General features: G+C 42.2%; 1 protein-coding gene across 12 annotated transcripts in view; it reads left to right on the plus strand.

The window, feature by feature from the left end:
• BCOR (BCL6 corepressor) overlaps positions 1 to 14449 on the plus strand; it is a 107236-nt gene that overhangs the window by 64560 nt on the left and 28227 nt on the right. For 9 of the 12 annotated variants that reach the window (XM_006133942.5, XM_014578961.4, XM_075913237.2 and 6 more), the window contains 2 exons: positions 7247 to 7528; positions 7858 to 8211. In XM_006133942.5, the coding sequence (XP_006134004.1) occupies positions 7247 to 7528; positions 7858 to 8211 (636 nt within the window). The remainder of the gene's footprint in view (positions 1 to 7246; positions 7529 to 7857; positions 8212 to 14449) is intronic. The other 3 variants (XM_075913238.2, XM_075913234.2, XM_075913239.2) reach the window with 2 other exon arrangements.

Consider the following 14449-nt stretch of genomic DNA (forward strand, 5'->3'; position numbering starts at 1 on the left):
TTACAGTAATAGACCTCTCCAGATGCTAACAGGAAATTCATGGGCAAAATTGATTAATCAGTAATTTCTAGTGAAATGTTAAAGTTTATAGCAGAGTTCAAATTTAGCTCATGTGCATTTGAAAGAAAAACAAATACAATTTAAAGTCTGATTTTGCAACATGTGGTATTCAGCTTGACTCCTGTGACCTTGCAGAGGTCCAGTCATATTAGTGGGGCACTGTGCAGGTGCAGCAATCTTTTGTGCATAGAACATGTTACAGAATTGTTGTCTTAAGATCAGGTGCTATTTCACACACTACTTCTATACACTCTGCTTCCTATTGCAATAATAATAGTATAAGTATTTTTGCCGCTCTGTCTTCCTTTAAAGACAATTAGTACAACCATCTGACAGCCCCAATTTTTTTTCTGATCTTTCTTGGGGAGTTAGTCAAGTGGCGTATGGGTAAAGCCTTGACCATCTAACTCCCCCCCCCCCCCCTTTTTTTTTTTTTTTTTGGAAAAAGCAAGGAATTCTGTGGCACCTTAAATACTAACAGATTTATTTGAACATAAGCTTTCATGGGCAAGACCCACTTCGTCTGATGCATTGACGAAGTGGGTCTTTGCCCATAAACGCTTATGTCCAAATAAATCTGTTAGTATGGATCTGCAAAAATCAATGAGTCCCGTGGCACCTTCAGGACTTAACACGGCTACCTCTCTGCTACTAAAAAACCCTAAGATAACTTAATAAACTGATCAACATTTTCTAATGACTTCTAAAACATTTTTTTCAGTGTTTAGCAAGTGTCTGCATTCTAGGAACGGGCACTCTGCAGAAGAGTATAAAGATTTAAACTTGGTTAAATGGGGGGGATAAACTGTAAGTGTCTTAATATTCTTCCATCTTGTTTAGGACTCAGTGGGAAATATGAGAACAGCAGTGAAGCTGCTTTGTTGCTAAGGTGACTAGTAAATGTTGCTGTGGTGATGCTTCTATGGAGTATTTCCATAGCACAGACACGATAAATTATGGGATGGATGTGTCGTGAATCATAGAATTGTTCAGATTTAAGCATACAAATACATTTACTTCAGAGAAAGTCATGTGACACAAGCAAGAGGGTAAATAACAAAAATTTTGGAGCTGTATTAAAATTGTACAAAAGTATGTAAGAGTAAATAGATTTTGCAAGCTGTGAATGTCTTGATAGATAAACTGATAGTTATGCTCCTAAAATTACAGTTCAGAAATACTGATGATTTCTTAATAGAGAAAAATAAAAACTCTTATGTTAAAGACCAGAGATTTTGGGGAATGTGGGTGTGAGGAACGCTGTTCTGGGCATGGAAGTATGCCTTCATTTGCAAAGAGGTTGGAATTCAGATGGAACTGATCTGCAGCCTCTTTGCTAAGTGTGTATGTTCCTCAGGACACAGTGTAGTAATCTTTCAGTTTCTTGCTTGTGTGACTTCTGAGTCATGAAAGATCAAAACGGCAAATGTTCTGTTGTCCTTTGGCTTGGTCAGCATTAACTTGCTATGACAGGCAGTGGTGCAGAAAGCCTCATGATTCTTAATATAGTGGGTTTAGGCAAATAAACAAGGATTGGAAAATATCCAGGAAAAGAGGTCCAGAAAGGAAAAAATTAAAACTGGATTCTCCCCCCCCCCCCCCCCCATGGAATAGTCAGAGTGCTGTTTGCTTTATCCTGACAATTAGCTTGGCTGAATTGTTCTGTTCTGTTGTTGCGATCTTGGTGATGAATGCTAGTTCATGTTTAAAAATAAGAGTCCTGTGAAGAGTTGGGAAGGACTAAAAGGCATCTTACTTAAATGTCTGCAGTGAGAAGTCGCTGACGGAGAGAGGAAAAGCTGCTTCTAGTTGCTGCTTTACATCTAAAGAAAGAATTGCAATTTAAAAAATAAGCTGCATGTTTCCCACTGATCTAGTATGGGAAAGTGTTATTTAATAATATTTGTGCTGGCAGGAAAAGGAAGATGGAAAAAATGAACAGTTTTTAATCATTTAGCTAGGACTTTAACAGGGTTCAAAAAAAGAGCTAGCTAGATAGAGGCTAGGTCCATCAATGGCTATTAGCCAGGATGGGTAGGAATGGTTGTCTGATTGTCTGGAAATGGGTGACAGAGAGGGATTGTGTGAGGATTACCTGTTGTGATCCCTCCCTTTGGAGCATCTGGTATTGGCCATTGTTGGCAGACAGGATACTGGGCTAGATGGACCGTTGGTTTGATCCAATATGGCCGTTCTGATCTTCTTTATTTTTCACAGAGTGTCCAGTATATTGCTTCAAATAGAAAACAATAGATGTGGAGTCAGTTATCTTTCTTTAATTTCCAGTTTTACAGAATCATAAGAGGTGGCTTTTTTGCTAGGTTAGTATAACTGGACTGAGGTTAGCAAACTGTCAGGAATGTGTTGCCCATCACTGTAGCAGCATTTGCAGTTTTAGAGTCAACCTTTTGATGTGATGCTATGAAAACTAGCATTTACTAGTGTCACTGTGTCTATCTGCTGCATTATTTGAATAGTGATTATTATTAAAGACTCCAAAGTGTGTTTGCTATTTTCATTCTTGGCAGACTAAAAGGTCTCTGGAAAGCACGAATGCTTGAGGAAGAATAAAGTTTCTGCATATGGGCCCAAAGAGAGGAGACTGTTCTTGTGTGAGTGTACTTTAGTTTGAGAGATTCATACCTGGATTTTGGGAGTCGTGTGTCTTTGAGCCAGATGACTTTCCAAATCCGATTCAGGACAGAGTGGGATATGGTGGTAAAATATGAATAGAGATTGCAGGAGCTGTGTTTGATGAAACTATTGTAGTTTTGAGTAAAACAAAACACTATTGGGCATGTGACTTAGACCTCATAACAATGATGCTTTGATACAGGATACGTGCCTGAGAAGATAGTACCAAAGTACAGGCTGACAGCCCAGACTTTTTTGCTGAACAAAAAGGAGTCTAGTTTTAAAGGGCAATAATAGTAAAATTGTGGAAAAAGTATATCTGGTAGTCTGCAAATACAGTAATAGTCAAAATGCTTCCCAAAATATTTTAATAACTTTACCATTCTGCCTGAATGTGTCTTCTCTTACTTTTTGCTGTCATTGCAACATTGTCATAGGGGGATTATGTCACAGGTTTTATATACATTGAGCATCTAATAATGTTCCTCATCTTTTTTTAAAACGGGTCAGTAAAGGACTTGTCTGCTAGCTTGCATTGGTACTTGCCTTGTTTCTAGAGAGATGAGCAAGACACCAGAAAAGCTGTATGAATGATGGGCTAATAATAATGAGACTAAAATGAACATCACTTCACTGTTCTTGAAGCTATCCTTTGCAGGGCATAGTTGGGCATTCCTTGTTTCTCGGGAGATCCTGCTGGGGGAAAAAAAATGGAATTGGGGAGTTAAATGTAATTTGATGTCTCTTGGTTTCATTTAGTAGCCAAAGGGTGCTACATAGCTTTTTCCCTGCAGATCTTATCTGCAGTCTTTCTGGATGGTCACAGTAAAGACTGCTGCTTCTGCAGGTCTTTATAAGGGCCTCTAGGAGGCAATCGGATAGAGATGTTAAAATGCATTTAATCACATAAATGTGCATGGTTACACATGGGAAAGCTGGTGTGCGCAGGGAGCTAGCTTTTAAGCCGGCTCCTCGTGCACCTACTCTCACCTGTTCTCCCCCCTCTCTTTTGGCGCTGATATAATGGTAGCAGAGTTCAGGGGCAGGCAGCTCCCTGGGAGCTGGTGTGTGTAACTGGGAGCTTTTAAGCCAGCTCCCTGAGCATACCTTGTGGGAGCTTGCGTGTAAACGTGAAGGTTAACCAATGACCTTGTTATGCTTTATAAGAAGCACATGGGATCTTTTTAAGGGAAAAGGCAATGCACCACCTTTATTATTGCAATAGTAAAGCAGCTGGCATATGCTTACTTAATTTGTTACTACAAGCCGCCTAGGCGCTTTGGTTAACCGTGTACTTTCACATCTTTATAATTGGAGTGTTCCAGCCTTTTTTTTTTTTAACTCCAGAGTGGATCATCCACAGGGTAAAGATGTAAAAATGCGATTATCTGACTAATCGTATAGTTGATACAATTTGTATCAACTATATGATTAGTCAATAAGCGTTGCTGTGCAGAGCCACAGCAGGGGTAGCTCCAGGAGGTGACTCCAGCTGGGAATGAGCAATCCTGGCTTGTGCTGGCTCTGGAGCCATCTGTGCTGTGGCTCTGCATGTAAATGTAATAAGAGCTGCTGAGTCCTGCTTGGTTCCGGTCCCGGCTCACTCTGAGTCCAGCGGCCCCTGTTCATGGTGGCCAGGGTTGGCCATGGGCAGGGACTGCTCAAGCAGGAGCCCCCTGTCCTTGGCCAGCCCTGGGTGCCACAAATAGGGGCTGTTTGGTGGAAACACCCCTGTCCGTGAGGGAGCCCAGCTCCCCGCTGGGACCCACATGGACAGGGGCTACTTTGCAGCAGCGTCTCTTATCCCCACTCTCTGCTGCCTCTTATAGCGGCAGCAAGAGGGGGCCCCACAAAGCATGGGGCGAGTGAGGACTGCTTGAGTCCCCATTTGCACCGTGCTCCCTGCGTCACTTCTGCTTCTGAAGCAGTCCCCGCTTGTGCCATTTGCCACTGTGCCTGTGCATCCCCTGGAGAGAAGGTGATGGGGGCGGGGGAGAGTTATCAGCTCCTGCTCCTCCCCTCAACCCCCCCCCCCCCCCGCTGCCTCTCTCTGACAGGGGGGGAAGTGACTAGTTGAGTCGCTATTCGACTGCCTGTTAAGCATTCGCTTATCGGATAGTCGACTAGTCGTTAACATCCCTTCCACAGGGATATTATGTTTTTAAAGGCATTTTTGAACTGATACTTAATGTTGCTGGTCCAGCTTCTTTTAAATTTGTTCAGAATAAATCTGATTTGATATTGATGTGATGAAGATATGCAAGGCTGAATGCTCTTGGCACATGTTACCATATGTGCTGGCATCTAATATTTACAAATGCATTTCGATTTTGGACTGTAGTTTTTTGGAGAAAGTTCATTGTACTCTAGGGAAGCTTCCCCATGCTTCCAATTTTTTAAATACAGATATGTTCGTATTCTGTAGAAGGAGAACAGTCTAAAAAATGGGTTCGCGCTATAGGAGACGGGCCTATGTGTGACTAGGGAATGAGCACTCCAATTGCATAGGCCAAATATAGTGCTTTTTTGAGAGAGTGCCTTTGGCTTTTATCTCTTGTTCTTTTATTGGTTGTGTTTGTAACTTTCTAAATGGAGACTGAACTTGTCTGGTGGTGGTGGTTTTTTTCCCCTGGAGTCTACAGAAAGCAGTGCTTTAATTGCTGCTTACAGCTTTTCCAAGTTTCAGTAAGTGAAAACTGACCAGAGGATGCTTTGCTATTACTGCTGCTGTGTTGGCCTTTGGGTGCCTCGGTTCCTCACAGGAAGGCAATGGTGAAGAGAGTAGTGAGTGAACAGATAGGGTTGAAGAGAAGAGATTGATGGGATAAATTAGAAACCAAGTGGCGCGCGTGTGTGTGTGTGTGTGTGTGTGTGCGCGCGCGCACGTGCGCGCAGTTTTGAGGGGAGAAGTGGGAGGGAGATTGAAATTCGAGGGGCTGAGGAAGAGAACAATATGTAAGGAAGCAAAGGAGGTATGAAATATTGGGAAATGGGGACGAAGGCTTAGAGGAAAAGGATTGTAAAAAGGAGAACAAGAGGGTGAGCCAGGAAGGGTAAGGCATATGAGAGACCTAAACTCTAGTAGTATGTGTGTGTAATATATGGATTCAAAGTTTATTGATAGGTTGCTTTATGTGTAGTGCACAATAAATGGTACATACCTGTTTTGTTCATTTAGGTCCTGTTTCAAGAGAGAATCTCTCTTCAAAGAATATTTGTACACTATTTATGTCCCATTGAAATTAAACATGCACTTAAGCTAATCCTGAATCGGGGTTAAGTTTGGAGGGGGCTTGGTAGCATGTATGTTTTTTCTCCTTGGCTAGTAATCTTAAGTGGTATCAGATCACTTTTTCAGGCTTAAATGGTCACTGTAGCTGGAAAGCTTTATAGGAGAAGCGAGTGCTGGATTTTTCTTTTTCTTTTAAGGAATAGATGGAAGGAGCTTGCTGTTCAGTGACTGGAAGATTATCATACATGCGTGGGGCTTGGTGCTTGGACAATTTCAAGGGAAGGGTGCTGAGTCTCACACACCCTTACACCTGTTCATGCCCCTCTGACAGTTGCCAACTCTCCCACACTGGACAGATTGGATGCCATTTGGCAATGGTTTCCAGTCAAGGAGAGTCAGCAACCTTACTCCCTCACCACCCCAGGCTGGGGCTACATCTGAGCTTCAAGCCAGGAGCAGAGCCTAGGACTGGTGGTAGAACCCAGGTGGCAGTAGATCCTCCAGGGCTGGTGGCCAGTGGGGCTGACAAGACTCCAGAGGCATGGTAGGGACCTGGAGCTGGCAAAACTAGTGGGTAGTAGACAACAGAGCTGGTTCAGGGGAGTGGGAAAGCTGGATGCAAAGCCTGTGGATGCTGCAGCATCCTGCGCACCTCTGCTTCTCTTGCCTATGACAAGGCTGCAAAAATCTTAAAATAAATTCAGGTAGCGTCTTATCATTTCTCAGCAATTCTTGAAGTGTTTTCCTATCCGAGTGAGTGCTAGAATGTGCATTCGCTTGTGTTTCCCATTTGTACATCCAAGGACACACCGTAGCGGGGTTGAATTCTTGTAATCAGACTCTGCAGTTGGGCATGATTAGTCTTGCATTGACTTAAAGTATCAGAGCAGCTGAATTTAATTCTATAAAAGCCATTGCAGAAATGAAGCTTGCATTACTATCTGATTTTTAAGGTTATTCTTTCAAAAGAGTATGTGCTTTAGATATCTAAAGAATAATCTTTAAAGTCATTGAAAAACCCTGAATGAAAGAAAGGTAAGTACACTGATATTTCTCTGGCTACTTGCATGGTGAAGTGCCTGACTGGATGCTGGCTAAAAATTGAAGGCCAGAAATTTGAATACTTGCTTGGTTTTCAACTTGACTACTGGAAAAGTTGCTGTTTCACACTTGACTGCAGCAAAATTCAATTTAAAGTAAGCAGTGTTTTGATTGAGAAATCAGAAGGTTATATTGCTAGGCTAGCATTTCTTCTCTCTTTAATGTCAGTTATTTCATAATAGACTTTTGTGTTTTTGATCTTTTAAAAATTATTTTTAGGTGATTTTAATAGTGCGCAAAACAACCGAGATCATTTTCCTGAAACCTCAGAAGAAAGAGACACTCCAACTGAGAAATATTATCTGGAGAGACATGCTCTATATGAAAAGATAAGGGACCAGCCAACAGATGATATCGGTCAGCATCCATACCCACGTCTGGATAGAAAGCGTAAACACTCTGGCGAGAGAGAACAAAATGAGGGCATCCCAAATGAAAACTTTGTGGATGAACTACAGGATGAAGCTGTATCGAAGACAAAAAAGAGGAGGAGCTCCAAAGGTAATTCCATTGCTTTGGTCTCCCCTTAGGGACTTTCTTGTGAAAGGAGTATCCCTATGAATTAATGTCATTTCTAAACTTGATAGTTACTAATCTGAGCACTCTCATTTCACTTAAAATAATATCATGGTGTCTAAGGGTAAAACAATAGTCATTGGACACTGTAGCTGTAGCAATGCAAATGACCCTAGTGCATGTGACCCTTAATGACCCTTTAAAAATGCATAGTGTGGTGGTAAAGCTGAGACTATATGCCCCGCAAGTGAAATGTAGCTTTTGTTTTAAGTTGAGGGGGCCTTTTGATTAATTTTTAGTTATTTTTCCATTAGATGACTGGCCTGAGAGGGAAATGACAAACAATTCCTCTAACCACTTAGAAGAGCCCAATTGTAATGAGGTGACCAACCTGAAGGTGTGCATTGAATTAACAGGGCTCCATCCCAAAAAGCAGCGTCACCTGCAGCATCTTAGGGAACTATGGGAGCAGCAGGTGTCACCAGAGAGATCCCCGTCCGGCAAGTTGGGCCGGCAAAGCAGGAAAGATTTAGCTGAGGCTGTTCAGCCAGAGGCCACTGCAAAGGTCAAAGACTGCACAGAAGAAAGGCACACCAGGAAAAGGTCAGAGGTCAAAAGCAATAGAAGTTGGTCTGAAGAGTCCCTCAAAACAAGTGACAATGAACAAGGTATGCAGAAACTAGGAAAAACATCAGCTGGCATAGCATTTGTAGTGATGCATGCTGCCACCACTGTTAAGGAATTGTGTGCAGTTTTTATAGAAGTCCACGTGTACAAAGACTTAGAGCTCCACTATATAAAAAAAAAAATCACGGTAGTTAAAATTTGTCAGGTGGGGGTGTATGATTTTTTTTTTTTTTTTTGGTTATTTTAAAATTGTGGTTTAAATGACTTTAAAAATGAACCTTCATATCTTCAGCTGTTTTGACATTCTTATAATTCAGGAATAGGGAATAATTCAGGGAGGGAAACCCTCAAGTTGTTAGTCCATCTAAGAATACTTACTGCATGTACAGCTACATGGATTAGTGCCTTTTGGGTATAATTAAACGGGAATCTCCTCTATCATGGGAATCTGCTTTTCCATCAGGTAAAGAACTGCTGTTTTTCTGCTTTCTCTAAGACTTAGAGGCAGTCAAGAGGTTACTCCTGTTTTTCCCTTAGTGCAGTTTGCCTGTCTTGCTTTCTCTACGGACACCCCTAGTGAACAGACCCAATGTTGCTCCCCAGCGTCCTTCCATGGGCATGCTCAGAGTTTTCCTTAGTGACTCACTTCAGGATATTTCGCCAGCTTCTTTCTGTCCTCTGCTCCTCTAATTCACTCTTCATCTCAGGCCAGGTCTATGTTGTAAACTTAAATTGGTATAACTATGTCACTCGGGGTAGAAAATCCACACCCCTGAGTGATGCAGTTATACTGACCTAAACCCTTCCTACCCATGTAGACAAGCACTATATCGATGGGAGGGCTTTTCACAGCAACATACCTACCACCTTTTGGGGAGGTGGGTCAAGCACGTTGACAGGAGAGGCTCTGCTGAAGCACTACAGCTGCGTCACTGAAGCATTTTAAGTGTAGACCTGCCCTCAGAAGGTTCTCGGGAAGTAGTGCCTGTGTGCGAGATGTAGTTATACATATCTAAGGATTTCTTTTGACTAGCAGTATGATTCCTTCCCACAACCACTACTGCTCCAGCAGCTAAGTAAGGCCCATCCAGCAACATCAAAGGCTCCCGTACCTGTATTCAGCTCCAAGTGTTGGCAGTCATCTTCCCTGCTTCTCCATAGCTTGAGATTCTATTACTTCATTACTTCCTTGGTTGCCCCTCTATCTAGGTTGGCTGCTTCCTGGAGTTGTGTGGAGCCAGGGCAGGGTGACTGGACTTTTAATTGCCCAGGCAACTGTGCTGATTGGTGCTACCAGAGTCTCTTTTCAACTGGGCATTTCAGTCGAAAACTAGAAGCCTAGCAACCGTACTTCTCTCTCCCTACCCCAGTTCTCAGATGGTTTAGTTCCCTCCTCAAGAGACTGAGGTATCACTCTCACAAAACCAAGCAACTTAAAATCTCAGCTGTAGTCAGACATTCTCAGTGTGCTTTGTGCTGTCCTTGACTGGTGCCCTGCAAACTTAAACTGTGTGGCTGTTTCTGCTCACAGATTCTCCACATCTTCTCAGATAGCTCTTCCTTCTCCCTCCATCCCACTCTCAGTACAGAGGATGAGACTTTCCTTCTCCCTTTCAGGACTTGCCAATGAAAGGCTTTAAGGATTTTTCTTTATCCCCCCACTCCACCCCTATCACTCCCTTCCCCAAAAGCAAATTAGCCTGTTATTCTTGAGGGCTGACCTAGATGTAACTAAGACCTGGTCTACATGAGGAAATTAGGTTGGTACAACTGTGTTACTTAGGGATGTGGATTTTTCACATCTTTGGAGTGATGAAGTTATACAGCCACCCCTCTGAGGCAGTTTAAGTTCGTAACTTTAAAAACTAGTCATCCTATGCCACCTTAGGGCATATCTACACTGGGGAGTTCTTTCGAAATAATGACTCCTGAAATAACTATTTTGAAATAAGCTTGTTCCTCTTCATAAGAGGAGTTATTTTGAAATAACAAAAGCCCATTATTTTGAAATAGGACAACTCGTAGTTAAACTGCTCCCTGTCCTCCCATCCTCTCCAGTGTAAACAGTACTATGGGTGAATTCCATCATCAGCCTAGCTACTCCCTGTCTCTTGGGAGGTGGATTACCTATGCCAGTGAGAGAACCCCTCCCATTGCTATAGGTAGGTCTTCAGTGAATTGCTATAGCAACATAGCTGCCCGTCTGCTCTGAGCACTCTGAATCAGATGTCCCGGGTTGTTTGTTTGCTAACAGATTTGGTTGATTTGATACCTTTCACCCTCAAGATAGCCAAACCTACAATTCAACCAACCCTCAGCCAGGACCCTATCAAAATGAGACACAGGGAAAGCCAATCAATCCATTTTCCCCATACCAGAAACTCTTGAGAATTGCTGAGGTCAGGTGGTTCAACCCAGACAAAAAGAAGTTGGTTTATAAGATCTCTCAAATGGTTTCCAGTTCAATTGCATAAAGTTAGCAATTGTCCCAAAGATTACCTTGTCCATCCTTCATTTCAGTAAGGATTGTTTGCAAGGGAGAAAAATATATTGATGTTAATGGATAAAGCAGGTTTTAGTGTACCTGAAGATCATCAGTTGTCTTAGGAGATTCAAAGCCTCTTTTCTATTACTATAAGATACCATTGTGTTAGAGGCACTGGCTGAGATACCTGTCCATCTTCTGCTCTTCCTTGTGCTCTTAGAAGAAAAGGTCTAGTAGAACTCAGAAAGGGGAGGCCAGAAATTTTGATTGTTATGTTGATGCTAGCTTTACTTTGCAAAGCCTGCTGTTATATTGCCAGATCTTCTCTTTTTGTTGACATGTTGGCTCAAAGAAATGTGATTTTATTTTTTTTAAGATTCTGATGCTATTTCCAGAGGCATCCTGGTTCAGGCATGCTTTGACAATGTGAGACGCTTTCTATTCCTAGAATAAGCCCTTAATAGCACCTTAGACCTGATTTAAATTTATGCCCAGCCTACCCATTCCCAAGAGACACTTAAAGGCTTTCAAGTCATTTTGCTGCAACTGCTGCTTCCATCCGCACAGGACTGTAAATTCTTTGATCTGTTTTTCTCCATTTACCAGGGTTAGGAAATTCTTTCCCATCATTGCTTACATAGGCTTCTCCATGCACGGAGCTTGCATGAGGAAGTTGGGTTTTGCTCTTCTGATCCAGTTGTTCCTTGACTTTTTTTTCATGATTTATAGACTCAGGCAAGGCTTCCAAGTGGTGCAGTTGTGGGGCAACTGCAGTTGGAAACAGTGATGATCAACTCCAGGCAGTGCCCTTGGATATGGGAGGAAGGGAGAGAGTTGTACTGTTGATGCCACGTGGAGGGTTGGACTGAGACAACAAAATAACTAGATCTGCTACTACACGCACAACCTCAATCCTATGTGGTGGCAATTTGCCAAGCTTTGCCAAATTGGTCCTGGAACATTTTAGATTCATAGAGACTGACCAGAAGAGCTCTTATCTAATCTCAAGATGCATACATTTGGAAGCCCTGTCTATGGGGCCGAAGCTGATTTTGGTTTTGTCAGAGGACAAATTTGACTAAATTTTGGCACACACCAAGCAATTCCCCAGCATCTTTCAGTCAACAGCACACAATACTTTCAGCTAGCTTGTACCAGGTGGCCTATGGGCAATACTCCCTTCCTGCTAAAGCACTGTCACTACCAGACTTAGGGTCTGGATTGTCTATGGACAGCGCCTCCAGGCACAAGTCCCTTTTAATAGTGGTGTCCACTCCATTCTCTCTTCATGGCTGACCTGTGCCAAATTTGTTAGCAGTCTGTATGGTAACTAATGCTGGTTTCTCAGGATAGGAAATGCAGATGAGTCCTCATGTGGTTGAGAGCAAGTAGTCTTCCCAGGAATTCCAACTCAGCATTAGCCACCTGGAGTTACAGGCAGTGAGGAATGAAATAGACTTTGTCCTAAGAGGTTCTCTGAGAATCTTAGCCACTCATATGGAGATTAACCACAGAACCACTGTGGTTTTTCACTGCCACTCAGACAAGACAAAAACAAAAGCCTGAATAGAGAGGCTGGAAAGATTTTTCTGTACCTTGAATACCAGCATCTGCCCCTCAGTTATGTGCATCCATCGCAAGTCCAACAATCTGCTCAGCAGTGCCAAGATGGATGCTAAACTAGTGAATGTTCAGATAGATTTCACAGAGCTGGTTCCTTTTGCAAGCAGGCCCATTTACAGCTCAGGCCACCAGCAAGAGAACCAAATTCTGCTCCCAGCATTGGTGCCAACATAGGGTTGATGTTTTGTTTGGGTTTCTGAGGATATTCCTGTCCACTCTTTTTCTTAAATTCATAGTGGTCAGAAAGATCAGACTGAAGGGAGACTAGATTCACCCTTTGATGGCCCTGTGTTTCCCAGACTGATGCGAATGTCTGCTGTGGATACTGCCAATCTTTTGGAAGGCCCTTTAACCCATACAACTTGTAATAGTTTGTGTGCTGATGTATAGATTTAGGATCTTAGTGATTTATTAGTGGGAGATTTGTGCAAAGATAGAGTGGAACCTAGCCTTCATATAATAACTAAACTTTGTGACCTGCACCGTATTGCTGTATTCAGCATCACTCAGTGGGAAGATCTGTTCTTTGGGATCGGTGGTGGTTTTTTCAATCCCCTGTCTCTTGTTTCGTTCCCACCTTTCCTTTCTATGTTTCTCTTCCTCTTCCCCATCTCTGAAAGTTTTCTCTCTCCTTCTATTTCTGTTGCAGGTAAATAACTAATTCCACCATCTTTCCACTTCATCTCCATTTAGTTTTATTTCCATCCCTTCCCACTAAAACAACTGGTAATTAAATAGTTGTTGGTGACACTGAAGGATGACCTGGTTTACAGATGTTACACCAATGAGACTGTTTAGGGAAAGGAGGTTTTGCACCTCAGTTACTGTTTCAGACTGTGAACTGAGGAGGACAAGTCCACATTGGTTATGTGCTGTTCATGTTTGGAAGAACAGAATGGGAGGGTTACTACAAGATTTGTTTCAAAATCTCTTTTTCTGATGAAGTAACAAGTTTGATTGATAAAGGTATTAGTGCTGATGCAAAAGACTTAGCCTTCAGTAAGGTGTTCAACTTGGTACCGCATGACATTGTTTAGAAAAATATCCTGGAACAATGTAAAATTAACATGGCAGACATGGATTAAAAACTGGCTAGCTGACAAGTCTCAAAATGTAACTGTAAATGGAAATCATCCAGCTGGACTGTTTCCATTGGGGAACTTCAGGGATTGGTTCTAGGCCCTGTGCTATTTAATTTTTTGTTATCAGTGGAAGATAATCCCAAAATTTGGGAAGTGGTAAATAGGGAGGGGGACAGGTTGCTGATTCAGAAGGATCTGGATTGCTTGGTGCAAGCAAACAACATGTTCTTAATATGCTTAAATGTTTCTAGGAACAAAGAACATAGCCCATGCTGATAGGATGGGGGACTCTATCCCGGGAAGCAGTAACTCTGAAGATGATCTGGGGGGGGTCATGAATGATGCAGCTGAATATGAGCTCCACCCGTGATACATGGCCAAAAGAGCTAATGGGGTTCTGGAATAAACAGGAATTTTGAGTAGGAGCAGAGAAGTTATTTACCTCTGTATTTGGAACTGGTGTGACTGCTGCTGAAATACTGTGTCCACAGTTCAAGAAAGATATTGCAAAATTGGAGAGGGTTCAGAGAAGAGCCATGAGAATGATTAAAGGATTAGAAAACATTCCTTGTAGTGACAATCAGAGCTCAGTCTATTTTGTTTACCAAAGAAAAGGTTTAGGGCTGACTTATTACAGTCTGAAGTACCGGCATGGGGAACAAACATTTAATAATGGACTCTTTAGTCTAACAGAGAAAGGTAGAACATGATCCTATGGCTGGAAATTGAAGCTAAGCGAATTCTGACAGGAAATAAGGTGTAAATTTTTAACCATGAGATCAGTTAACCATTGGAATAACTTACATGACAATTTGTAAATTCCAAGTTATTTGCTTTTCTAAAAGAGATGTTCTAGGGATTATTTTGGGAAAGTTCTGTGCCTGGTGCTAAACAGTTGGTCAGACTAGCTGATAATGATGGTCCCTTCTGGTCTTGGAACCTGTGACTCCAGGAAGAACTACAAGCTCTTTCTCTTCCCCCAATGACTCAGAGGATGGCTTAATATAATCTGAAGTTTCCCTTCTTTGTTGCCATCAAGATGGAACTTTTTTTGTCCCTTTCATCAGACAGCATTACTTTTAATTTTTT

The sequence above is a fragment of the Pelodiscus sinensis genome, chromosome 1, assembly GCF_052426305.1.
Source record: "Pelodiscus sinensis isolate ZL-2025 chromosome 1, ASM5242630v1, whole genome shotgun sequence".
Classification (NCBI taxonomy): Eukaryota; Metazoa; Chordata; order Testudines; family Trionychidae; genus Pelodiscus; species Pelodiscus sinensis.